At 33.5% G+C, this 26,204-nt stretch overlaps 1 protein-coding gene across 7 annotated transcripts; it reads left to right on the top strand.

Annotated features, from left to right (window-relative positions):
- The first annotated feature begins 629 nt into the window (after window positions 1-629).
- On the top strand, window positions 630-25,787 carry LOC133191220 (hypermethylated in cancer 2 protein-like). 7 transcript variants are annotated; one of them, XM_061326964.1, is made up of 5 exons: window positions 630-749; window positions 5,237-5,370; window positions 8,367-9,457; window positions 10,643-10,965; window positions 25,368-25,787. In XM_061326964.1, exons 2-5 carry the CDS (start codon window positions 5,242-5,244, stop codon window positions 25,760-25,762), a joined length of 1,938 nt encoding a protein of 645 aa, XP_061182948.1. In that variant the 5' UTR covers window positions 630-749; window positions 5,237-5,241; the 3' UTR covers window positions 25,763-25,787. The 7 variants fall into 7 exon arrangements, with proteins under 7 accessions (XP_061182948.1, XP_061182945.1, XP_061182949.1 ...); XM_061326961.1 differs by lacking the exon at window positions 25,368-25,787 and adding an exon at window positions 23,309-24,018; XM_061326965.1 differs by lacking the exon at window positions 25,368-25,787 and adding an exon at window positions 22,518-23,147.
- The last annotated feature ends 417 nt before the right edge of the window (window positions 25,788-26,204 follow it).

Here is a 26,204-nt window from a genome sequence, read left to right as displayed (position 1 = left end):
TCAGCCATTAATTTGCATCATATGATCTTTTTAAGCAAAATCCCTTTCTGGTTTAATTGTTTAAAAAAAAAGTGGAAGATATGGTTACTATTCCCATTGGGGCCCAACGACAACCAATATTGTTACTATTTGTGTTTACAAAATTGACAATGGTAGAATCTAGCTGGAATGCGTTTAATAACTGATCGAGCCGGCCCAGTACCCCCTCCCCCAATCATAAAACAGCATGCAGCATGTATATCTATATATAGAGCTGTGTATGTAAATTCAATGTATTTTGTTAATGAAAATTATTGTTATCCTTAACTGGACAGAGACCTATAAGTAAATGTGTTACCTTTATTTTAATATTCGTGTTTCAATTTGATTCTTCCATTTGGATTTGTTCTGTCACTTTCTCTTTTAAAATATCTGAATATTGAACAATTCAATATTAGTAGCTGATTAGAAACCCAGAATCTAACACTCTATGATTGAAATGTGTACATGGAAAAAAATCTAGTTAGTAGGGAGCTATTTATTTTCGTAACTCTCAGCTTAAATTTTCCCTCGGGAAAGTACATGTGGACGTGACTTGTTACATGTACCCCTCTAGGTCCCCCATGTACCAACGACAAAGAACATGCGCATTAAGAATGCGCAATCGGTTGAGTTGATGAACAATGGTGGAAAACTGCACTTCCTGTCACACTATTTGTTAGAATTTCACTTCACATAGCATCTCGACATTTTTCATCTTTATTCATAAGGTTTGTATATTACAGTGATTTAAAAAATAAGGACGTTTTCACATGAAATGAAGGCATTTCTGGTCAATTTATATTCTTCTGCGAAGGATTTGGTCGGGCATGTTCGCAATACGGTCTATTGTTTGTTTACAGACCAGTGAATCCATTAGGGATTAAACTATGCCTAACCTTTCGTCATAATTGATAAATCAAATAGGGACTGATTTTATTTTTTTGCCATTTATTAAAAATGTCAGTTTTTCATCTGGCAAACTAAATTGCGCCTTGAGCTCATTATGAAATTTTTACAGTGGCGGATCTATTCTCTTTAGAGAAGTGGACAGGCTTTCGCCTACATCCACTTCTCTTCGCAAGCCTTCATGTTTTGATTCTGGAAAACGTGTAAATCTCGAACCGGTGACGGTCTACACTTCAACTGACATTTCGTCTAAAATATGTCTGAATGTACGTAATAGACGTGTTATATTATCAATTTTGACATAAATACACACAATTGTCACAAGAAAACTGACCGTTAAGTATTGTTAATCCATTTTCACAAGTTCTCCATCCACTTCTCTAAAAAGAATATGGCGGATCTATTGGAGCAAAGGTTGTGTGGTCCTTTGAGCACATCTGTAGGTCTACTTAAAGCCTAGTTATTTGTTATAACACAGAAAACTCCATTAGAAATTTAAATGTGAGTTTTATACCAATCATTAAAAACCCACAGGCTAACAAATGATTTTTGAAATTTAAAAATTAAATGAAGACACCAACTTGTCAAAACTTCTGAGCCCATTCATGATAGCTGAATTTTTCTGAATAACTAGTTGAGATAAAACTGTGAATGTGTATATAGTACAATGGTATATAGGTGAAGTACAATAGAGGTGAAATGTCATGTGTTTGTCATATTTTACTTGCTTTAGCCTTAATACTCTGCTTTTGAATTGAGTCATCTTTGTTATCAGATTTGATCAATGCATAGTACATACATGTCATTCTTAAGCTTATCAGGGTACATTATACACTTGCTCTTGCTTTGGAAAAAAATTGTTATATAAAGCATAATTCTGGCAATTTTGCCATTAGTAAGTTTAACAAATGAAATATACTCTTGCTTTCAAACACATCAATAATTCATTGGACTTTTGTTCACCTGTACAGTGCCTTTGCAAAATTGACTTGCCTTACCATGAAAAACATTATCTCAGGTAGTTGGGCAATGATATTTGTCAGTCCTGGTGCAGGCTCTTATCTGCTAAAGGTAAAATAATGAAGGAATAATGGTGGTTGCAGGGTTCGACACTCATCAAAATTTGGTCTCACCATTTGGGCAACCTTGGTACTGATTTCAGGTTGCCCAAATGAATTTCAGGTCGCCCAAACAAAATATCAAATGAAACAAATATGTGCAATTGTTTAAAATTTGTTAAGAATTTGCACAACAAAAAGCACAACAGAAGTTGTGCTTTTTGTATTATAAAATGTAAACCAGACATTTTTGGAATGTCAAAAGCTGTATTCCAGTATTTTATCAAACAAAGAAAACAAGCAACAAATATTATAAACAGAATCAGAATGCTAATTAGGCTTAAGAAAATATGTTTGATTCCTGTAATATTCCAAATAAATATCAAGGGTTGGTAGGTTGTTTTTTTTTTTGTTTTTTGTTTTGCTAATATGTACAATCTCATCTCACACATTGACACAAAATAGTTTCTAGTTTAAAACAGTCATTTTCACTTACCATAAAGGCCTATATAAATGGGGCCAAACATCCCTGGACTGAATTAACCAGGTGTGATGTTTACAGTGGACACCCAATATGGCTGTCTAGCAGCAGGAAACGACCATCAGAAAGTTGGGTTGTATGTTCGGTTGCCCTAAAATTTGTTCGCCCTTGATGCTGTTCGCCCTAATTCTCGTTCGCCCAGAGTCTGATCGCCCTAAAACTTGTTCGCACAGGGTCCGTTTGCCCTATTTAAATTGTAGAAAGTTGTAATGAACCAATGGATTTTTTTTCAATGAATTATATTTTTATTTCTTATTTATTTACTTGTGAAATTACCGTGAAAAGGCTTATCAATCTTCAAAGGTAAACCTTGCTCATTTGCTGCTCAGCTCCATAATGGGCCTATTAACGTCTCAGTCCTTTGTTTTCAAAACATAACGCAGATTGTAAAAAACACGGATATGAACCTCCAAATTACAGTGACATTATTAAGTATAATTAAACCAATTAAGCATGTAGAAAGCATTAATATCAAGTTTGAATTATTTAATTAAGATTAAATTAAAAAAAATTACTTTATCAACATTTGGAGAGAAAAAAACAAGTCGTAAAATATTGAATTAAATTAATTATAAATGTTTAATATTTGCTGTATACGGTATATATATTAGGGCGAACGAGGTATAGGGTGAACAAGAATTATGGCGAAGGGACCCTGCGCGAACGGACTCATGCGAACAGGTAGATAGGGCGAACAGACCCGATACCAGAAAGTTGTGGGGGAAATGCAGTGTGCGAAATTAACGGTAGACCGATAGACAAAATCTATAGAAAAAGCGTCCGGTCTATAACAAGGTGAATACCTCAAGACCGATTTGTCTATAGAGTAAAATTGGCCGTTTTACTCAATAAAACTTTTCAGACAAGAAAAAACTTAAGCTTCAATGCTCTATTGTTCATAAATCTCCTTCTTTTAATCCATATTGCAGTAGTACATGTTTTATTTAAACATTTCTAAATGTTCCTAAAATGATCGTAATTTTTTTTGTAGTCCGAATTTCCTCAATTCCTCTGTTTATTGTAAATACGACTAAATATCCCATAAAATTATTTCCTGACTCAGTAAACCAAAGAATGGGTGTTGGTTTGATTTCACATAAAAAATATAACTAAAGTAGATTGAAAATTTTAACATGAAAAAAAAATGTCAATATTCACTCTATGCACCTTTGCAAAAGGGGATAGAAAGATAGTTAATAAATATATAAAAAATTCAGTGATATATTTGCATGACTATTGATTAACTAATACATAAAAAATGATAAAAATTGAATTGAAATCTTCTTAGAAATTTTAATGTTCCCTGCATCTGAACACGTGTTCAAAGTGTTAAAAAAAAAAAACTAAATTCATTACCTAATAATCATGGTTATAAATGTCCATGTATCTTATGCCAATGCATAATATAATGCAGTGTAGGGAAAAAAGAATAAGCCATTGAAAAATATGCAATGAAATAAAAAGAATGATATATAATTTTTTTGGTCTATAGGAAATTTTTCAGGTCTATAGAACTTCAAATTATTGTAGACCAATTGTCTGTAGCTTTAAAAAGTTAGTTTCGCACACTGGAAATGCTAGATGTTACAATTATGATCATTACTCTTTATATTTATCGTGATTGTTGACTAGGTTTACATATTTTATATCTCAGATAAAACTTAATTTAACACTTTTTGTAAAAATTACATCAGCTGATTGATCAAACACAGATTTGGCAGAAAGAAAAATTCACGCAGCTTCTATTTGAATGGGTCGGTCAGGTTACAGGAAACAATGTTTTCAAGGCCTTTTAAAGTTTAATTTAAAATATTAATCATCATTATTGAATATTCCCAATTTGTCCCAGGTTGTCATTTGGGCGAGCTAGACTGAAAATCAGGTCGTCCAAAATCATTCCCGGATGGAAATGACGAGGTGACGAGTGTGAATGTCGAACCCTGTGGTTGATAAAGGCAAATGTGAAAATATGGTTTCTTATTCAATGTGTACATACAGGATAATTATCAACAATTACAGTCAAACCTGTATTTAGCAACACATCACCAGAAATTCTAAAATGGTCTACCACCTTATATGTTCAGGTAGCCTCATAAATCAGAGAATCATTTTCTAGCAATTTCAAAGTACGAGCATGAATACTAAATAGTGATATCTGAATTTGTTTTCCTATTCACTGATCATCATCATAGATTTGAATCATTTTTATTCTTGATAGTTAAAAAGTATTCAACAATTATTTGTTCAGAAAAAAGTTTTTGTTCCCATTTGTGTAAATTTATTTTTTGAAAGAAAATCCAAAACAAGTTTATTTTTACGTGTTTCACACTTTACAACTGTTACAATGTTGAGGATAAAAACTACCCATGCTCCCATGACAAGTTTTGCAAGAAAGGGAAAATCAAAACACTACGATGATTGTAAAGAAAAACACAACAACCCTTTTTATGTTGATGTCATTTAATTTCATTTAAAGGTCGCATATGAAGGAAGTTGCTTAACACAGGTGGTAGCTATGACAGGTTTGACTGTAATGAACAATTTGCAACTCTGATCATGATGAATGTCTTAAAATAGAAGAAAGAAATCTTTCAGGATTTGTATTTATACTGTGTATTATCATGATTATGAAAGAAATATATATTACTCTTTAAATTTGTGAAAACATGTATGCACTTAAAAAAGTTAAGGGAGCTTGTTTTCTTTGCAGTCACCATGAATTGTTACCAGAAGTTTTACACTAACCAGATCCACTCCAGCTCACTGTTGTGTCAGCTGGCCACCATGTGGAAGAGCCAGGTGCTATGTGATGCTATAATCCGGTCCGGATCTGTTGTCACAAAGGTATTATATTTATATTAAATTAATACAATCTCATACATATGGTAGATGTTAGATATTTAAAGCAAAGCTGTATGTGTCTCACAAGTCAGTCTTCAACAGTTTAAGCAGAATTCGACTTTGCTATGCCGGCTATTAATATGTAACAACATAATTTTGGAAAATAATGTGTATGAAATAAGAACAGTCAAGTAAAAGGTGAAATTTTTATAAAACAGTTGTAATTTTGTTATTTCACATTGGAATGGGGGAGGGAATTTGAGGGATTAATGGACTGTGCCATATACACTCAACCCTCTCACACAAAACTAGCAGTACCACATTTTTTACCGTCCAAATAACATGAATAATAATAATAAAAAAAAAAAACAACATACAAACAAGAAAACAAAACTAAAAAACAAAACAGAAATACTAAAAGAAAAAAAATCAGTTGTGTTGATTCATTTCATAAGAATTGCACATAAAAAAATTCGTAAGCTTTTATAAATTGTAGAGGCTTGTTCACAAAAATTTGACGAACACCTGACTCAACACAAATAATACAAAGAACATATTTTTGAAAAACAGATATATTTTTGTAATTATTTTTCACCTTTACACTAAACCTAGTTGACATGTAAATTCTTTTACAAAGAAATCATTCTAAATTTTGTAGCATATATCATCACTCCTTAAGAGATGTCCGTGTCACTCGGTGTAAAGAAATAAGTTTTATGTTGGAACATTAATGACTAAATTTACATGTAGTTCAGTTGATGTTAATTATTCATCTGTAGACTTGGATCCATGTAGTTTACCTAGATTACAGATGATTTATTAAGTGTCAGTACATGTCTACATGTTGTTAACAAATTCATTGGTATTTTTCCTCCCTCGTAGGCAAAATGTCAATTTATTCGGGGTTGCATTAACGTACATGACAATGTAATCATGCTAATTAAGCATGCAACACGTACATGTACATGAGGATGGAATAAATCAATACCTCATGCATAAAACTAAACAGACAGTGACAAGCTGAGGTTTGATTAATTTCCTGGTATTCTGCATGTTATCCACATAATACACCTTGTCTCTCCATATGTACCTAGTGGTGACTCGACATGTAAATTACTAATTAATTACACTGTCCAATGCATACTTGAACACTGAAGGTAAATTTCAGTTAAGGTAATTAGAAGACATATAACAAAAATAAAGCGATGATAATATTTTTTCTTAAAAAATCTCCTTTTAATGGATATTAAGGTATGATTTAGAGTAATCATGTCCCATTTTTTGGAAAAGAAAGGAAAGGATACTTTATGCCACAGTGCTGAAAAAAAATAACATAATATAGTGCAACAGAACATGTACTTCAATACATCAAAATTTATTTTGGCTGAATTTTGTATTGTCAAACCAGTAAGCATGTGTGATGAAAATTTAACAGTTATTACTGATTCATAATTAATGCACATGCTCTTTGCACTATACTTTCTACACTTAGATAAGATTTCACTTGAATTTGTTTAAAAGTTTTAATGTTAAAATATCTGATAAGTAGGTAAAAGGAGAAAACAGTGGTGGCTATCTGTGATAGAGTGAAACAGAGTCACATGTTTGTGTCAATCTATAAAACTATCCTTGTCTACAAAATTCAAGCTAAAAGACTGAGATTTCAAGAGACAAGCTAGCTGCTCTTCACAGTTTGATTCCCACTTAGCAGTCTGGTCGAACCCCCGAACGGGGGTAAACGGAAATGGGAAATCCATACCCCCAAACGGGGGTACGAGCATGCGCAGATGCTTAAAAATGTGCGTATTTCACGCAAAAAGTAGGGGTTTACAAAAATCGCCTGTGCAAAGTAACGGATTATTTGGCAAATGTAAAACCACTCGGAAATGATAGATTAAAGGTGTTTTTAGAGTTTGTATTTTACAAAAATACAACTTTATTGTACAAATCGGGATTTATTCACTGGCAAAGTTGGCGATCTTTTGCTCCTTGACATGCAGGTATTTAAGATAAAACATTCGATAAACAGACATAAGCAACTAATACTAAATTGAAATTATATAAAAAATGTATTATTCTACATTATATCTTTTATTTTCATAATAAAATGCAAGAAAAAATGGTGCTAATATCGAATTGTTTATGATCGTGGGTTTCAGTCCGCGTTTCCTCTGACTAGCAATCAACGGTCTTTATTATCGATAATCATGCCCAGGAAGTGTAACAAAAATACATATAAAAATAAAATTCAAATGAAATCTATCGTATTTATTGTCTTTTATATCTTATAAGAATTAAATAAAATGTTTGGCAACATGTTGTAGTTTTTTTTATATTACTAAATATGATTGTTTGAAAAAACACGATTGTAATTTATTTTTATTTAATTCTAGGTTCTAAATTAATATTTTCTCATTCTTAGAATATTTTTCCTTGTGTTTTAAATTCCACAATCTTAATTTGAGAAGTCCTACAAAATAATAAATAATTTCATGAAATGATGGAAAATATTTCGTTATTCCTACAGTATAAATTCAAACTATGGAAAACTTAACCTGTTAATTTTTTTTCTGTAGAAATTTTACCAATTTCATAGCAGAAATAACATTATTATCGATCTTTTTCCTTTGATAAATGATATATAGGCAAGATTGTTTATATTGGATACGGCAAGAGTTACTGTTCTTGCGCATTGCATGACGGGACGGAAAACCCTCGTTTGGGGGTATACCCCCGTTCGGGGGTTCGACTAGACTGCTTAGGGGCATGAGTTAAGATATTTTCTGAAAAAATCAACAGGATCCAAATTCCTCCATTTTAAAAGGCAGTGTTGAAACTTTTTTATTAAAAATATATTGTGGTACTTTCATTTTCATCAAATAAAATAAAAATTTAGGAGAAGAGAAGCAGAAGAAACAAATTGTCTTAATAATCTATTATTATTGATTTGCATTAAAATGTCAGTGTGATTTAATAGAGCTATCATGTGACAATTTTAGGCTCATCGTGTGGTACTAGTGGCTGCCTGCCCAATGTTACAGTCCATGGAGAATGCTGCAGTTGGATCTCACCTGGAAGTGCGTCTGGCCGCAGACATCAAACAGGAATCCATCCAGACATTTCTACAGTATCTTTATGAAGGCTTCATGATGTTAACAGAACAGAACTGCCGGGATGTAGAGAAGATTGCTCGCTTGTTACAAGTGGATAATGTTATCAAGTGTTGTGCAGACTTTAATAAATGCCTGAGCTCTAAAACGGGACATATGTCTGCTAATGATCAGTACAAGTACACATTTCATGACATGGTGGAGTTTAAGCATGTAAGATCATCAGAAATGCAGAAGACAGTGCAGGAAAGAACCACCAAGAGGACTTCAGATTTCCCCCAACCACCCAGTCCTGGAAACAAGAGACAGAGAACACAAGACATGCATGCTGATGATGCTGCATCAATGGCTAGCAGCTATAGTCATGTGGCTCCAGATCCTTGGGATCGAGTCCCAAAGTTAGGAATGCCCTTTCATGCAAGAGGAGGACAGGGATCCCAGCAGCCAGGAGTTATTGACATTGTAGAGGATAGTCTGGAATTGATTCAGACTGACCCTCCTGATTCTAGTGGTGATCGGTCAAACAAAGACCAGCGTCTGTCTCAGAAAAGTGTCTCCATTGCAGTGGCCAGCAAAATAAGTAACAATACTAACCTACAGATTGTTGATGTGGCCACAGAACAGGCCAGACCTGAACCTAGATCTCGCAACAGTATGCCATTACATAGCCGAGTAGCACCCGCTAATCAAACCCTCACATCCACCGAAAACGGAAAGTCTACAAATTCTCACCCAGCCCCCAAAGCATCCAGCCATTCTACCACACCAGTCATGAATGACAAATTACAAGTCAGTAGTTCACCAGGCATGTCCCCATCATCACCACACTTCAGCAATCGTAGTTCTCCACAAGTCAGACCAGAGCCATCAACACACAAGCCTTTTGCAGCAGGTAGTGAGAGTCAGAGTTCACAGCCACCACAACAGAACACAGATTTGTCCAGTAACACAAATGCTGCAGAGTCCATATCAGATACTGGGTTTGTTTTCTTTTCTTTTAACAAAATTTCTTTTTTGTATTTTATTTATTGGTTTACATTCACCAATTCTTTGGGTAAATTTGAAACCCCTTGTCAAAGACCAGAGAAGCTTATAATGCAATGGTATATAATGTGATGTCCAACTGTTAGTCTGTCTGTCTGTGTGTGTAAATTTTTCAAAGCCCTATTCCTCTTACAGTTTTGGTCCAATTTCAACAAAACTTGGTACATAGGTAGACTATACTCTAATACATAATTCCATGCATATGTATATTTTATTTAAACAAACAGTGTTTCCATGGTAATTAAAAAATAGACATTTCTGTAAAATTCTCTCAAAAATGTACTCCTCCTAGGCTCCTACATTGTTAGTCCGATTTCAGTAAATCTTGTTACACAAGTAAATAACACTAAGGTAGATAATTCCCTATATTAATCTTTGACTCAAATAATCAGTGTTGCTATGGTTGATAAAAATAGAAATTTTTTTGGTGAAATCCTTTCAAAATGCTTTTTACGGTCTTTGACAATTTCAGTAATTCTTGGTATTATTCACAAGATGAGTACTCTATGATACATAATTCTGTATATTAAGTGTTTGTAATTTCCTTAGGTTTTTATGATTAGAATAACTGTGAAATTCTCTCAAAAGAAATATTCCTCCTATAGTTTCAAACTGAGTTCAGTACAGTATGTTCAAACCAAATAGTAAAACTTGCCACACAGAGACAAAACCAAAGATTGTAACTGTTTATTGTTGTTCCCATAGTTCCAAGTCCAAATGCTGTTTTTTCTCATCCTTTGTCATTAGTAAAAAAACCAGTAGTGCTTCAGTCTCTTCAGAGACCTCGGGTTCTATATTTTAACATTTACTTATTTTGGGTGGATACACTAATATTTACTTGCAAGTTTAAAATGAAAAATATTTTTGTTTCAATAATGAAGCTGGTAAAAAAAAACAAAAAAAACATACACACACATGCACACTGTGCATTTACAGTTGTAAGTTGAAACTTTATTTACTTAATGTAAACTTTTTTTGATTAGTAAAGTTATCTTGGTTTTGGTCAACTAGAGTTTGATCAAGACTGCTGGAGAGAGAATTAGGGAATAATTTACCTTATGGTTAGGCAGCCTTCATTGAATGTGAAGTTCTTTATTAATTATTACTCATCTTTTTTTCAGTACCAGTAATGCTAGAGAAACACAAGAAGCAAACCAACAGAAACCCTCAAAGCCTCCATCTCCCGAAAAAACAAGCACTGATCTCACAATAGTTAAAATTGAATCTGACGATGAAGAGGCAGCTGCAATGGAAATGTACATCAATGTCGCGGGGGGAGGGGCTGAGGCTATCAGAGTTCAGAGGGCGGAGCATGGTGACCTAGAAGAGGGAGATCCCCAGGCGGAGTGGATGAGAGAGGATGTGTCTAATGAGGATAGCAATGTCAGTGGGGATCAGTCTAATTCCTGGGTGTATCCCCCTGGGGGACCTGCACAGTATAAAGGTGGGTACTTGTTCTTTTTATTGTGACATGGGAGTTTGTTGTTCAAGAAATGTTTGATAAAAGTTTTTAAAGAAGACATGATTGACTTAATGTTTTGACAAAGCTTTTAAATAAATATGATTTTAATGAAATACTCTGGTACTTGGAATTTAAAGATAATTTTGCTCTAAAAGCATAACAAGAGGTAAAATTGTGCCAAAGCATACATTTCTGAACATCAAATCTCCCCCAATGCAGATATCAAGGAGTACAGTTATGTTAGGGTCTAATGGACATAGATATTGGCAACATTTGGGCTTTACAACTACTAAAAAAAATCTCAAATTCTTGTTGAATTAGCTGTAATTGAAAAGAACTCTTAATATTTAGTGTTATGCAACACAGCGGAAACTTTAGCTGGAGAACTATAGCTCTCTTGATGAGAAAATTCGGAGAGACAAACCAGAGAGCTACACATCTATGCATTGTAAAATATTTGAATTATGTTGCTGTTTTTTTTTTTTTTTTTTTTTTTTTGGTCGCATGCTTCGGGTATTGTTTGATTTCTTTTATTATATGTGTTCCCCCACCAAAAGTATGGTATCTGGTAATTAACCATATATTTTACTCCTAATCTTGTTACTTTATTTACTTTTTCAATAGTTCCAAACAGGCCTATGTGGCCTTGTAATGTCAGTTTCAAAAAATTTGCATTCCGACATCCATGTTGGGGTCATGCTAAAAGACGCTTGTTAAAGAAAATACACATGCCAAGAAAATCTAAGTGAAGATTTTTGGAGGGTCAAATCTTTAAAAGAAGACGATGTTTATATTGAAAAAAATTAGATTTATAAAACATGGGTGTGTAAATTTTCCCAACATATTTTAACATAAATAAAGCAACAAGATGAGGAGTAAAATATATGGATACCGTAATTTTGGGGGTATAGGTCGATGGGGTATATAGGTCGAAAGGCTCATTTTCAGCCGTAATTTTTAAAAAATCCTTAGATAGGACGAATCCGGAAGATAGGACGAAGCTTTGTTTATCGATTTTCTAGAGATTCTTACTTATATACTATGTATCAGAACATGTAAACCTCTTTAATTTAACCCGTGATATTAACGTATTGAGAAAATAAACTGGTATTTTTATGAGTGCAGCATTTTAATAGTGTTTTATACAAACATAGTTAAAATTTCCTTGAATTGTGATATAACATATTTTCTCCAACTTGCCTATTCAATGCCGTCGTAGTTTGACTCTGTCCTTAAACACATAAATACGGTAGTATACAACAGCTATTATTAGGGAAATACCCGAAATCAACCAATAACCATTTCCATTTTAGAACATCTTGGACACATTCTTTTATTCCGACGTTATTTACCGGGGTACAATATTAACTTCGATGACCGCCATTTTTATATTTCTTGTCCAGGGATTTGCTAAAACACGCAAATGACTATTACCAGTACATGTAACAGTGAGCAATTGAAATTAGTTATATTAACATGCTATAATTTTGCTTGAGATATTGCTGAAAAAATAAATTTAATTGAGAGTACATTCGCAATTTAACAGTCATTATGAATTTCACAGTTTTGTTTGTTCAATGATGTATAGCACTAATACCCCTGTAACGGCACGTGGATCTTTTAATCATGCCCCGCAGGTGTTTTAACCAACACAGGTGTTAACACCTTTGTGTACACAGTGTATATCCCTTTATCTGTCAGACAATTAAAATTCTATTAGAAGCCAATCTTTGTATAATTCAGTGTACCCCTTGGGATATAAAACAAAATAGTTATGACTAGCGGTATATTTGGTAAATAATTTTAGGAATTTACTGGCAACAATTTATTTCACGTATTTTACATTTAAATAAATATCACAAGACAATGAAAAAATATTTAGGTATACTATTTCAATTAATTGTTACAAATAAATGGAAAAAAAAAGATTACAACTGCAATTGTGAAAACGCTTTCGTATTTTAAACTTTGATACGGTTGCGGTTTTATTTTTAGTAAGCGATTGCGACTTCCAACTTCACAAGATGGACACAGCATGTTGTAAATATACGTTGAGACATTATTTACTAGATGATATAATGTTTTTTTGTACATCGACGGATATTTAATGGAACTTATTTTGTAAGAAATCAATGGAAGATATTTAATTTTTTTTATTGTTTAGTACTTTTTTCTCGGTAAAATAATTTAAAAAGTTACGAAAATGGCACAGATTTGTTTTGAAATTGACGTAAATTTCACTAATTTGGGGGGCATTTTTCATAAACTTGAGCCTTAGAAAGGTCGATTCGTTAAATTGGGCGACCCCAACGGTTCTGAGAAAAAAAGTATCGACCTATACCCCAAAACTTACGGTAATTAAGTAATGGATACCATGCTTTAGAAATAATACTGAAAGTGTGCAACAAAAAGTAGCGCCATAAAATTGGAGGTTTTTACATTGCTTGGAGCTTCTGTAGCTCTCTGGTTTGTCTATCTGAATTTTCTCAATCAGAGCTACAGTTCTGCAGGTATTTAAACTTAGGATCATTTAAGTCTATTCATAATAGTGTGTTACCACAGATAAAAATATTACTACATTACACACTCCATGAAATATTCATTAATATGTACATCTATTCTGAGAAAATGTCATCGATGAATTCAAAATTTATAATTATGGTAACTATATACAGTTGCATTATCTTTAAGGCTGTAAATCATTAGAATACAGACTGTTACATAATGTTTACTTGCAGTTTAAGTTCTCTAGTATCATGTAAAATGCAAGTTTGAATGCTTTTTAATTTGTTGAACAATGAGGTGTTTGTTCTGTAGGGTTTTTGCCTTTTTGCCTCTGCATAGTTAAAAGTCTCCTAAGTTAATGAATCATTAATTTTGTTTATAATTTATTAATATGGTTTCAAAAAGAAAAAACGGAAATCCTTGATATCTGCATCTTTTCATAGATTTGTACAATTAGACATGAATTGTACCTTTAAAAAAATATTTTTTGTGATATCTTTTTTGAATATTTTTGCTTCATGGAAGTGACTATACATTGTCGCAAGCTCTAAGTTTTTAACTGTGCCCAATCCTGTGAACCTTTGACAGCAGTAGGTAGAATTTGATCTTTTTCATGAATATTGAAAGAGGGATAATCTAAGCTATCTTAAAAATTTCCCTATAATATAATCCAAGTAAGTCACTCTTGGTATAAATTTCCATATTGAATTTTAAAATTAGTGTTCATCTTATTTTTAGCTTTACATGCATACCTCTTTCCCAATTTTCTATTTTTTGTACACATTCATTTTATTGTCAATTATCAATGCTTAATTTAAATCGGCACACAACTATTTAAAAGTAAAGTAAGCATATTTTAATATAGAGTGGGCCTTGTCATTACAGACAACAACAAGAGAAACGGTCATTTCATTGTTTAAAAAATCATGGTGTTAATATTAAAATATTCATGTGAACTAGTGAATTCTGCTTGATGCAAGCATTGTGTTACCATGGTTACAGGAATGGGTGTCTATTAAACCTTCGGCTTATGATAATAGTAGTCATCTTCAGTCATGATATTAGTCACACTTCTTAGCAATTGGATAGTTTCATTCCATATTTGTTCATTACCAAAAGTGTATGCTAAATTGATAAAGTGTTCGTAGAGCGTGTTTATATTTGTGTGCTGAAGAGTTAGAGAAAGAGCTGTGTACAAGACAAGAAATCTAATTCAATTAGAGTTTAGCCTAAAATATATACAATGTACATGTATATTGGTGTTCATTGTCAGTGTTGTAAAAAATGAATGTAGTTGGTAGGTAGTAGTGTATTTTAAGTAAATGCTTGGAAAGCTGTTTTCTAAACCAAATTTATCAAATTTCATAGCACCAATAGAAGAAAAAATGGGTAGGTGCAGCTATCAGTGTTTTTTTCCGTCATTATAAAATATTTAAAAAAAGAACTAGAAAACAAAAAACCTGATAGACTGTATGAAGATGATATTCATTAAACATTGGAGTGGAGATCTACATTACATGTTGTTTCAGTATGGTGCACAGAATGCATTTGGGGGGGGGGGGGGGGATAATGTTTGTTACCAGACATGAATTTTCACAGGATAATTAGAACTTTTTTCTGTGTAAGTTTGGATTTCCAAAAAAGCAAGATATCTTTTATGTCAAATTGAGAACTGATGATGATAGCAAGAACTTGTACACAGCTTGTATTGAAGAATTGTTAAATTAATGTAAAATTCAATTAAGTTAACTTTCATTATGGTTTTTAGTTCCAATGTGCTTGATTAAAGTAGTATTCTTTGCTGAAAGGTATCTTGTTTTGGGGTGTATAAAGCTATACTGAATCAACATGATAAACATGAAACACTTTAAGTGCGAGTGTGTGAGTTGAATATCTTGAATAATTTGATAAAGAATAAAAATAAAGGAAACACCATATAAAGAATGGAAATATCATTTTGCTCCATATCAATCGTGTTGTTCGCAAAAGGATAGAAGATGACAGTGAAGGAATTGAAAAGGTAATATTCTCAGTTTGTGACCTAATATTGTTTTTTGAAATTGTACGGGGAAAAAAAAGTTTGCACAGGTGGTTATGATATAGCAGATGATTTTTAGCTCACCTCAACGAAGTTTGGGGAGCTTATGTAATACCCTTGGTGTCGGCATCCCAGGTTAAAGTTTTGGAGTAGGTTTCTTTTCAAATTTCTTTATGCCCTATTTTAATCAGAGATGCATGGAGGATGCTTCTAGTGTGTTTCATTGTACCAGTCAAGGTTACAGCTGCTGCAATTTCCGCTGAAGAATGACCAGTTAAATATTTTTGGAGCAGGTTAAAGTTTTTGGAGCAGGATCACTTCCAAGTAACCATACATCCTATGTTGTCCAAACTTGCATCTATGATACATCTAAGGATGCACACTACTGGACTTGCCTTAGGTGCAGGATCTGACCTAATTTTCCAGATGAGTGACCAGGTTAAAGTTTTTGGAGCAGGTCCATTGCCAAGAAACTATAAGGCCTATCTGAACCAAAGTTGCATGGATGATGCATCATGGGATGAACACTCTCAAACTCAAACTTGCTTCAGATGCTGGATTTGACTTACATTTTCTGGATGAGTGACTAGTTTAAAGTTTTTAGATAAGTCCATTCCAAAATAACTGCAAGCCTTATCAGATCAAAATTGAATAAGTGCTGCATCTAGGGATGCACACTTCTAGATTATTAGTTTAGTGTGGGGCTTTTCCTTACTTAAAGACAGCATTCATTGAGGTGAGCTCTGTAATCTTTGATTACCTATGTGTACCATTGAAGTTTACTTTAAGATATATTGAAGTACAGTCAAACCTCGTTATCTCAAACTTGAAGGGACTGAGAAAATACTTAGAGATAACCGAGGATTCTAGATATCCAGGGTAAAATACTTCAGGAATAAGCAGTTGGGACTTCAAAATTACTTCAACATATCATTGATATTCAAGATATCCCTTTTTCGAGACACCGAAGTTCAACTGTTTATCTTTTGTTTTGAATATGTTATATTTTTAGAAATTCATGATTGATGCAAAAGATGAAAATTGTTGATTTTTAGCTCACTTGAGCCAGAGGGTTAAGTGAGCCTTTTAATCAAATACTGTAGGTTGTTTTAATTTCGCTGAGTGCTAAAATTTTTACAAATTGTTATAAGCTTTAAGGCATGTGCCTTCTGACATATAACCTAATTCACATTTTTGTGGGAATAATGATGATGAATGAATATAGTGAAATTAAAACGATATAATGTTTATTTCCCAGTTTATGATGTATGTACGAGGGTCATCAGGTAAAATTGTGGACAAAGCGTTTTTCTCGGAAAATAATGGACGCACTAAGCTGAAATATTCAGCAAATGTTTGTTTATCATATTTAAGTGCATCTTAATTTTTTTGATAAAATATAGATAAAAATAAAGATTTTATTATGCTTGAATGTGCACAGGGTACGGTGCTACAGCGAACGATCAAAAACCAGGGTTTCATCAGTGAATACACGAGTATTATTTCGAAATAAAAGTATTAAATAGATAAGGTTGGGGGGAAAATTATCCTATTTTTAATCCACTATCTATTATTTCGTCTTTTGTAAAATATCATGGCATTTGCTTAATTTTTGACTGTTTTCCAAGCATTTGAAATGGGAAAGTGGTAAATGCAACATACGAAAAATGGTGATGATTGGTGACATTACGGCGCACTGGAGAGCCATTCAGTTTGATTTAGATGTAGTAATGACGCCCTAAGAAACTTTAAATGACTACAGAAGAAAAAAATATAAAAACATCACTAGATCTTTAGTATACAAGTGAAATGGGAGTTTTCTAAGCGGAAGCTTTTTGATCGGGTCCTCGGGTAGAACAAAACATACGGACAAACAGCTACTGGCAATGGCAAAAGACGCTGTCACTGTAGATCGTCGATATAAGATTTAGTAGTACTGTCCATAACTTACTAATAAATCTTCAGAAATTCCCATGTGTGTGCGAGATTGGTTCCTTGACTGTTTATGGAGGAATAAAGGGAAAATCAAGTTTGTGCATCAATGAAATCCCCGAATTTAAGTGGGGATTATCTAACTTTTTTTTAGCAAAGAAGAAAAGTGACACTGCTATAGACTCTTTGACGTTGTCATCCGTGTGCCGTAAGACGATACCACAAATAACATAAAGTCTCATATTTCGTTTATTTGAGCAGATATCTATTTGAAATTTGCTATATATATTGATGAAAAATGTACTAAAAGTAGTGAAAGTTTTAGAACGCAGTGATGATGATTTTTCAATCTAGACAACTTGTCCACAATTTTACCAGACAACCCTCGTATGTACTCTGTATGTCCAGTTCATCTTTCTAAAATGTATCTTACAATGAAGGGTATTCAGTTTTGTTCAAATTAAGGAACATGCCCTTTTCCAAAGGGAGAGAATGAAAAAAGAAATATAGTGATATAAGATGATGTCATTTAAAAAAGTTTCTTTCACGAACCATAAAACTAGTGCTATAAAACTTTGACTTCTGTATGATATTCAGATAGTCACATTTGAATGGATTTTGCGAAATGCATTTGAAGGACTTGTTGAATCATCTGAGTGAAAATTATTAGGGAGAGCATCAGGTAGAAAAGTGGATATGAAATAAAGCGTTTTTTAATATTCACAGGTTATGAATCTAAGTATGACAATATACTTAGTTACATGTAATCATATTTTATAGTTTAGGACATATGCATATTCTGTGAACGCAGCACCTGTCATTCATCGTGCATGAGCTACCTGATTTTTCTCGGCCACTGTCCACACCTGTCACCTATAAGATACTGCTTTCTGTCACATCTACTCCACAATGACATAAAAATTGTGATATATGTGAATTTTCTGTCAATTATAAACAGAACATTCACAGCAAGAAAAGAAGAATCAGCTATATAATATAACCATCCTGTGCAGGCTAATTAGAAATAACGACTAAAGATTCAAGGACAGAGAAAGATAATAGAGTACATGAAAACAATTTTTTTATGCTCATAGACTGAAGAAAAGTATGTTGCAATGCATGGATTTTTTTGGTCCTTTTCAACTCTGAACTTTTTGTTTTGTGTTTGTCAAATTTATGTACATCACATGCACATAACTTGAATATTGACAACTAGACACTTTAGAAAACAAACCAGAGACCAAAATAAGCATTGTCTGATAGAAGTCAGTTTCTTTTTTTTTTTTTTTTTCTTTTTTTTTTTCCCCTGAAGATTCACTATTTTAAATTGATAAAGTTTGAAAATTTCAAGCTAATTTTGGTCTATGGTTGAGGAATCACAACTTGGTCAGAAGCTAAAAAATTCAGTATTTTAGTGGATTTAGAATGTCTGCATCTGTTAACCCACTGCACAGTTGGTTTGGTTTGTAGGTTATATTTTCTGTTTGGAAAAAAGCAGTCTAAGTATCTCAACATTTTGAAACCATAAGTATCTCGGTATCTTAAGACTTTCTATAAGTTTGTTGTGTGAACTGCCATTTTTTAGTCCACCATGGTACAATACCCAGAAAATGTTCTATGATATCTTAAATTTGCTGTTTACATTTTTGCCATGTTTATCATGGGATAAAATTATCATTATATGGAGGGGATATTATTTATTTTTTTTAGAGAAAATACATATTCAGATTTTTCAAATATTCCATTCCACCCTCCTCTTTCACTCTTAATTATCAAATGAGTACATTTAAATTATACAGAAAAAAAAACTTTTGTTAGTGATTATGTCTGGTTTAATTTTGTAATGATTAGGTAAGTTAAGTTCCTAAATAAGGGTGGGTGTTTTAATTTTGTGTCATTAACCTTTTTTTTTTCTTTTTTTTTCTTTTTTTTTAAGGGGGGGGGGGGTGTCTCGAGTCAGTGTATCTAGATCAGCTTATTAATTTTCCTCTAAATAAAATAAAATACTAATTTTTTTTTTGTAAGGATGGATAAAAGGTGTATGAAAGGTTGCTGAAGTAAAACTGTCCTTTTTTTGCTTAAACATCTTCTTAGAGGATGAAGTACAGTATTCCTTGTGGTTGATTTGCAGAGATATTTTACCATGGTAATATTGAAGAAAACATTCATTCTACAACAAAGAGTGAACAAAACACTGTCCGCAAAAGTGATGAACATTTTCAAAGTTTGGTCAGACAACGTGAAGCATGTCAGTCCATTGATTTTCAATCTGATAAGGAAGGATTTGAATGCCATATTTGCAAAGCTACTTTCGATTTCAAAATGGACTTGCGCCATCATATGAAAAATCTTCACTCTTTTACTGAGAGACCTTACACGTGTGAAATTTGCTTCAAGATGTTCCAGTCACCATATCATTTGAACCGACACCTCAAAATGCATTCGAATCTCAGAGAATTTGAGTGTGAATTATGTGGAAAGCGATTTAAGCATAACTACCATGTGAAAAATCATCGATGTTACCGTATTATGAAAATGAAGGACTAGACAAAACTTTTAAAAACTTTAAAATTGTGATCAGTATTTATAATATGAATGTAAAATATGTCGTTATATGTGATATATTAAGCCTGTTGTTACTGTTATTGGTGTAAATAAAATTATTTCTAGTTTTCCAATGATTTTTTAAAACTTCTCTAAATTGAAAATGACGTGCAAGTATTGATAAGATTCGTTGTGCATATATTACATGACTGCCCCACCAGTGCTCCTGAACTTAGCCTGTAGAAAACCGATAAATGATGATGGCAGATTTCTGACCAGTTTTCCTATCCTTGTAGGGGACGTTCAGAGGTTGCAGACATTTCCACGCGATAAATCAGATGTTGGGAGCGAAACCCAGTGGGGAAGTGCACCTAAACATTCGCAAGCCGAAAAGACTTCTATTTATTATCCGTACACTGACTCCTTGTACTCCATACCAACAAGGAGGGCAATTCTCTTCACATGTAATATCTGTTACAAAGGATTCACTTCAAAACTAGGATATGATAACCATATGAAGCAGAAACATGGTTCCCGAGATCAGTGCTTTTCGTGTAATGTTTGTGGAAAGATATTCCCAACTCAAAACATGCTTTCTATTCACCAAAGAGTACATTCAGACGACAGACCTTTCGAGTGTGCGGAGTGTGGCAAAGGGTATAAACACAAAAAAGACTTGAAAACACATCGCTGTGCGCAATCGCGAGTACCTAAGTAGGATGAAGGATTGTAACTTGTGTGATGCCAAGTTCTGTTTATATTTGAATTTTCTAGAGTGACAATTTTTTGAAATACATGGATGAAAGACCCAAATGGACGTCTTTTGTTGAAAAAAAATGTTGTTCCCTGTATTTTCATTTCATTAAATTTTGAAATATGAACTGATCTTGTCGGTGTTTTTATACTATTTGACGAGTTATTTTGAAGAGATGCATCTTCTATATTGAATTCTGTCTATACTGCATTCTGTCATCTCCACCTATTTGGATTTTACTAAAGCACGGACATGTATATTTTTTCCAGAGCGTGTGAGATACGAAGAGACATTTAATGTTACAGGATCGGACTCGAGATCCGGAAAATATTGGCCAATGCGCTTCTGGAAAAAAGAGGAAGCTGCAAAATCCCGACACACCTCCGACACTTCCATCTTGCCAGCAAGTTACGAATCCCGACACATGATGGTTCAAGTCCAAGGGTCAACGAATAAAGCATGTGTGGTTTGTAAATGGGACGGTGTAAAAACTGCCACTGGCTTGCCTACCAAGTCCTACTACAGATGTGAAGCCTGCGATGCTTGTCTGTGTAGACCTCAAGTCCGAAATTGTTTCGAACGATACCACAAACACATGAATATAGACATCAGTGATATGATGATATAAAATTCTGATATAAGCATGTGCAAATTTTCATTTTACCCTTAAGTGGTGCATGTATTTGTGATATACTTTGATGTACTGTTAATTCCACGTATTTTTATCCCAATTATAATTATTACCCCTTTATTACTCATTTAAGTTTTATGTCTTGGACTGTTTATTTGTGACAATAAATAATCTTTCTTTTAACCTTTTTATTAATTAATTTATTTTTTATTTATTCTCAGTGTATTGAATTCTTACTTTAAATGAGTTGAAGGGTTCAACGTACCTCAGAATTTATAGATTAGCTTATTGTGTTGTAACTAAGGCACCTGATGTATTTCTTTGGACGACAGGATTTTGGGGGGTAGGCAGTAAGATTGCTTACGGTGATAAAACTATCGTCACATGTTTCAGTATTGTATCTAAAGAATGGACGCCGCGATAAGCAATTTTTACTGTATTGCAGGCGTGGACATGATGGATGATAGATGGACAGGCCCTACGACCAACGATAGCGACCTGCCACTTTTAGTGACTCTTCGGAACATAGCAGCCTCGTTTGTGATTAAAAATGTCGGTCTTCCGCATCGTGCTGTGTCAACTCACATGCAGAGGACATGTTTCGTGTGCAAACAGTTTGGACGGCGCATTCAAAGTAACATTTCTGGTTTTGACAACAGAATGAAAAGGATTTGTCGATCTTCGTATAAATGCGAATGTTGTGACGTTAGTCTTTGTATTGGTGATCGTATGTGCTTTCAGCAATTTCATGAGATGTTACGTACCACTCAAAATCCGAATCTTTTCTGGGAAAATCCGCATCGAAACGCATTACTTCCACATACTTTACTGTAATTTAAGTCTTGCATATGTTTAATGGTTTTTATGCTTTACTTTTGTTTGTAAATTTTAAATAAAATCAATAAATTCAACTGGAAAATATTGATGTTGTAATGTTTAATTAAGAATAGTTCCTTAAACAGCAGTTTAATGCATTACAGTAACACCTGACCATATACAGGCATGCTGGAAAATAAGCACGGTCATTGTTGACTTTTCAATCTTGTTAACTTGTGTTCCTCCTTGGTGCTCATAAGAAATGCCGTGTATATAGCTTAGATGGTTTACAGTACTTTGATTACTTATTTCAGGCTTTGTGCGAGAGAAGGCATCACTAGATGGTTTTCGGACTTGCGATGAACGCTTGCCATTCGAACACTCGAACAGTTACGATCTGTATAACATTCAACGACTGGCTTCTAGTGCCGTTAATCTACACAGTGTTCAACATAGACTAGTTCGAAACGAAGACTATAAATACAAAGTTTGTTTTCAGTGTCACAGAGACAAAACAAAAACCAAGAAAGGATGGCGTGTGTACACCCATTTCAAATGCGAACAGTGTAATATTCCTCTCTGCACCGGCGCTAGGGGGACAAGGAGATGCTTTGAAATATTTCATCGCGAACAAGGAATATCAAATATCTTAACCGATTATGATCCGCGATTATTGGCTAAGTACGATGTTATTCCCTTGACGAGATAAGATTGACGATTTCTTGGATTGCCATTTATACAGAAATTTAGCCTGCATTGCATTACATTACATTGTATGTGGAAAGATTTCATTTTTTTTTTACAATGGCTGAATTTAAGATGTCTGATACAAAATTTTATGTCTAAAGATTTTAAAAATTTCTTAACTTGCATGGGTTAGCGTGTTTGAAGGTGATGGATTTATATTTTTATGTATTTTTAGAAAATAAATTTTTCGTACCCCTCTTAATGTTTTCCTTTATTTTTTTCCTTAATTTGGATTATTATTATTATTTTTTGGCATTTAGCTTTGCTGTTATGGATATATTTTAATATTTAATGATGAACGCAGATCTTTTGATGATATGTTAATTTGTTGTAAATAAGATCCTCATTTTGATTACAGCAAACAAGATTTCCATGAAAGAAGAAGGGGCCAATGCAGAGGGGACCGAAGAAGCAAAAGGAAGCACGGAGGAGGGTACTGCCGTCCCTAAGATTGATCCCAAATTATCGAAACGTTCCAAAGAGAAGGCAGAAAAACGGAAATCGATGCAGAAAATGATCAACATGGATAATTACGCTGCCATGGAAAAGTACCTCTCGTCCATGCAGTCAGTTCACCAGTCTATGTTGTCTTTGGCTACTTTGCCAATAAACGTCACCGGACCAGACGGCCGCGCTTTAATCTCACAAATGAAGACAACAGATTGGCCACTGTTTAACGTGGGGGGCGGCACTGCAGTCACTGATGTAGATTTCTCGCTTTCCCCTCAAAACGAGGCCGAAGTTTCCTCTGCGGATCCATTGGCACTGAATTTGGTAAAAACGGAATGCAAGAACTCTGTGGGGCAGTTGAGGACGGGATTAGATCGATTTGGAGAACACATGCACGCGCTGGTTCCAATACCTGAAGGAAAGTACAAAACCTGTAGTTACTGTCAGAAAGTAAAACACAAAACCAAATCGGGTTGGTACTGCTACACCACATACCAGTGTCGTAAGTGTGAGATACCATTATGTAAAAGAAATAAGAATTGTTTCATGTTCTACCATCGAGATTTGGGCATTCCTGAGCAAGAATATATCCCTTTTGCTTGAACATGTTTGAAACATTGTCTTAAAATCGTCTCTTAGTGTTGTATAGTATCCATGTGTAGGAGGTAGTTTTTGTCTGATGGATATTGTGAGAGATTTTTGAAATGCTATTGTGCCATGTTTATTATTATTATTTTTTTTTATATCAAAACTGCTGTATTCGCCAAAGGAAAAAACAAAGAGTCGATACTGATGTATCGGGACCTAATTCAAGTGCTTACAAAGATTTTATGTTCTCATTTCACACATTTTAATGCTTTATGTCTTAGTGGTTGTTAATTCATACTTTTCACTTTATCGTCATTGTCATTTTTTCATGGCGTCAGACTTAACATTGGTCGTCAGGTTTTTTTGGACGACCCTGTACTTATAACTCACGTGAGTCCTGCTGCTTGTTCAGTGTCATTGATATTATCCTCAGAAAGTGATAATATACTTTTTATATTTTTTTTTCAAAATATATCAAAACTATTTTATTATTATAGATATATAACTATTTTTCTCAAAGAGAGAGATATATATAATGATACAAATGTTTTTTTTTATTATTTGAATTCAATTATTGATTTTAACAGAAACCATTGCCATATTTTTACAATTTGTTGTGGTAAAATATAACTACGCCAGGTTGTTTGACAAGTATTATTTTTAGAGTATTGTTTTTGTCCATGTAGGTTTCGTTGTATTTTGTAAATTGTATGCATAGAGTATTACTTTTTTCATGATGTATATATATAAACTGGTAGATTTTTTTGTGAAACAAAGCTTATACAGATTTTGAGGTATTTTCCGATTTTGTTTACACTTTTGTGTATTGAGCTTTTACATGTTCAACTGCTTATAAGTATTTTTTTCTCTAATATCAAAAGACCTGTGTCCATTTTGATGCATTTTTTACAGTGTGTTGCCAAAGCTTTATTTAACATGGTAATCGTTCTAGGGGTTTTGTTGATACTTAAGATTTTGTGGATCTGTATTTGTTTTTAGCAATAAATTTAGGAAAGTGTGTTCAAAAAAAATGTTGTGTTGTTTTACGAATTTTAAAGATTAATCGTTCTAGTGGAAACGGTCAGTATCATTATGCAAACTGAAATAATACTCTTTGATGCTATATTATTAGAGTTTATTTTGTAAATATAGCAAAAGTACAAGAAACAATACCTGGTTACTAAGCTGAAAATAATGGACATTTGAATTCTCATAAATTCGCATAACACAAGTTTTGCGCTTAGTTGTGCCAAAAAAATGCCATTTTGCAGAAACGTCAATACGAAAAATTTTAGGAATGTATGATTGAAATTCAAGACTACAAAGCGAGAATCCCCATTTTATGTATTTTAGCGTTGACCTAGTTTTGATTCTTGTAGGTAGAAAATCCCATTGGGTTCCGTCCAATTATAGTTTGTCTCCAAGAAACACCACGCATTCTTTGGTTCTCTCTTCCGGTCCAGTTTCCAGTGGAAATACGTATTCGGATTCTTTTGCTGGATTTGGACCCCAATACGGAGATATATCCGAAGAAGACAAGCATGTTTTGGTGCCAAATGCAGGATTGAAAAATAAAATGTGTGTTTACTGTCACAAACTGAAATCCAGGACAAAGTCAGGATGGTACATTTATACCCAGAACAGATGTCGTAAATGTGACGTCCCTCTGTGCAAAAAGAACAAGACATGCTTTGTTAATTATCATCGTGAGCTGGGTATACCAGAGTCGGAGTTCATGACACCTTATCTCAATTTCAAGTATATGTTGCAGTAAAATAATGTAGACATTCATGATTGTGTTCACTTTCGGAGCAATTTGTATCTAGGTGTGTAAACGACATTATTTATGAAATATTTTGAAAACTTGTAAAATACTTAGTACGTATATTGCAGTTTTTATTGAACGGCAAAAAATTCGAAGTTTTCAAGTGTATCTGAAATAGAAAATTAAAATTTTTAGTGTTAAACTGGAAGATATGTTGATGCGTCCGTAGAACGAGAGTATCCCCTCCACGTGCTACCTCCCAGCTGAAGTGACATAAAATATCTGGTATATGGCAATTAAACTGCTCATGATTCGGTAACAATATAAAAGCCACACAGGGGCTTGCTCCCGGCGTGTAAAAAATTATTTATTATTAAAAAAAATCTACCAACTACTAAAAACGTTTAGTTTAGTAGTTGGTATATGATTTTTTAGATAAATATAGTTTACA

The sequence above is a fragment of the Saccostrea echinata genome, unplaced genomic scaffold (genome assembly GCF_033153115.1).
Source record: "Saccostrea echinata isolate AGI-Se365-2 ecotype Australia unplaced genomic scaffold, CSIRO_AGI_Sech_v1 ptg000023l, whole genome shotgun sequence".
Taxonomy (NCBI): Eukaryota; Metazoa; Mollusca; class Bivalvia; order Ostreida; family Ostreidae; genus Saccostrea; species Saccostrea echinata.
The sequence above is the reverse complement of the archived record's forward strand: the minus strand, read 5'-3'. Positions and strand labels throughout refer to the sequence as shown.

Excerpts from the sequence above, each read along its gene's own strand:
- LOC133191220 (XM_061326961.1), top strand. The coding sequence starts at position 5,242 with ATGAATTGTTACCAGAAGTTTTACACTAACCAGATCCACTCCAGCTCA. Across the intron at positions 5,371-8,366 it reads CCGGATCTGTTGTCACAAAG|GCTCATCGTGTGGTACTAGT; the intron begins GTATTATATTTA and ends TGACAATTTTAG. Across the intron at positions 9,458-10,642 it reads GAGTCCATATCAGATACTGG|TACCAGTAATGCTAGAGAAA; the intron begins GTTTGTTTTCTT and ends TCTTTTTTTCAG.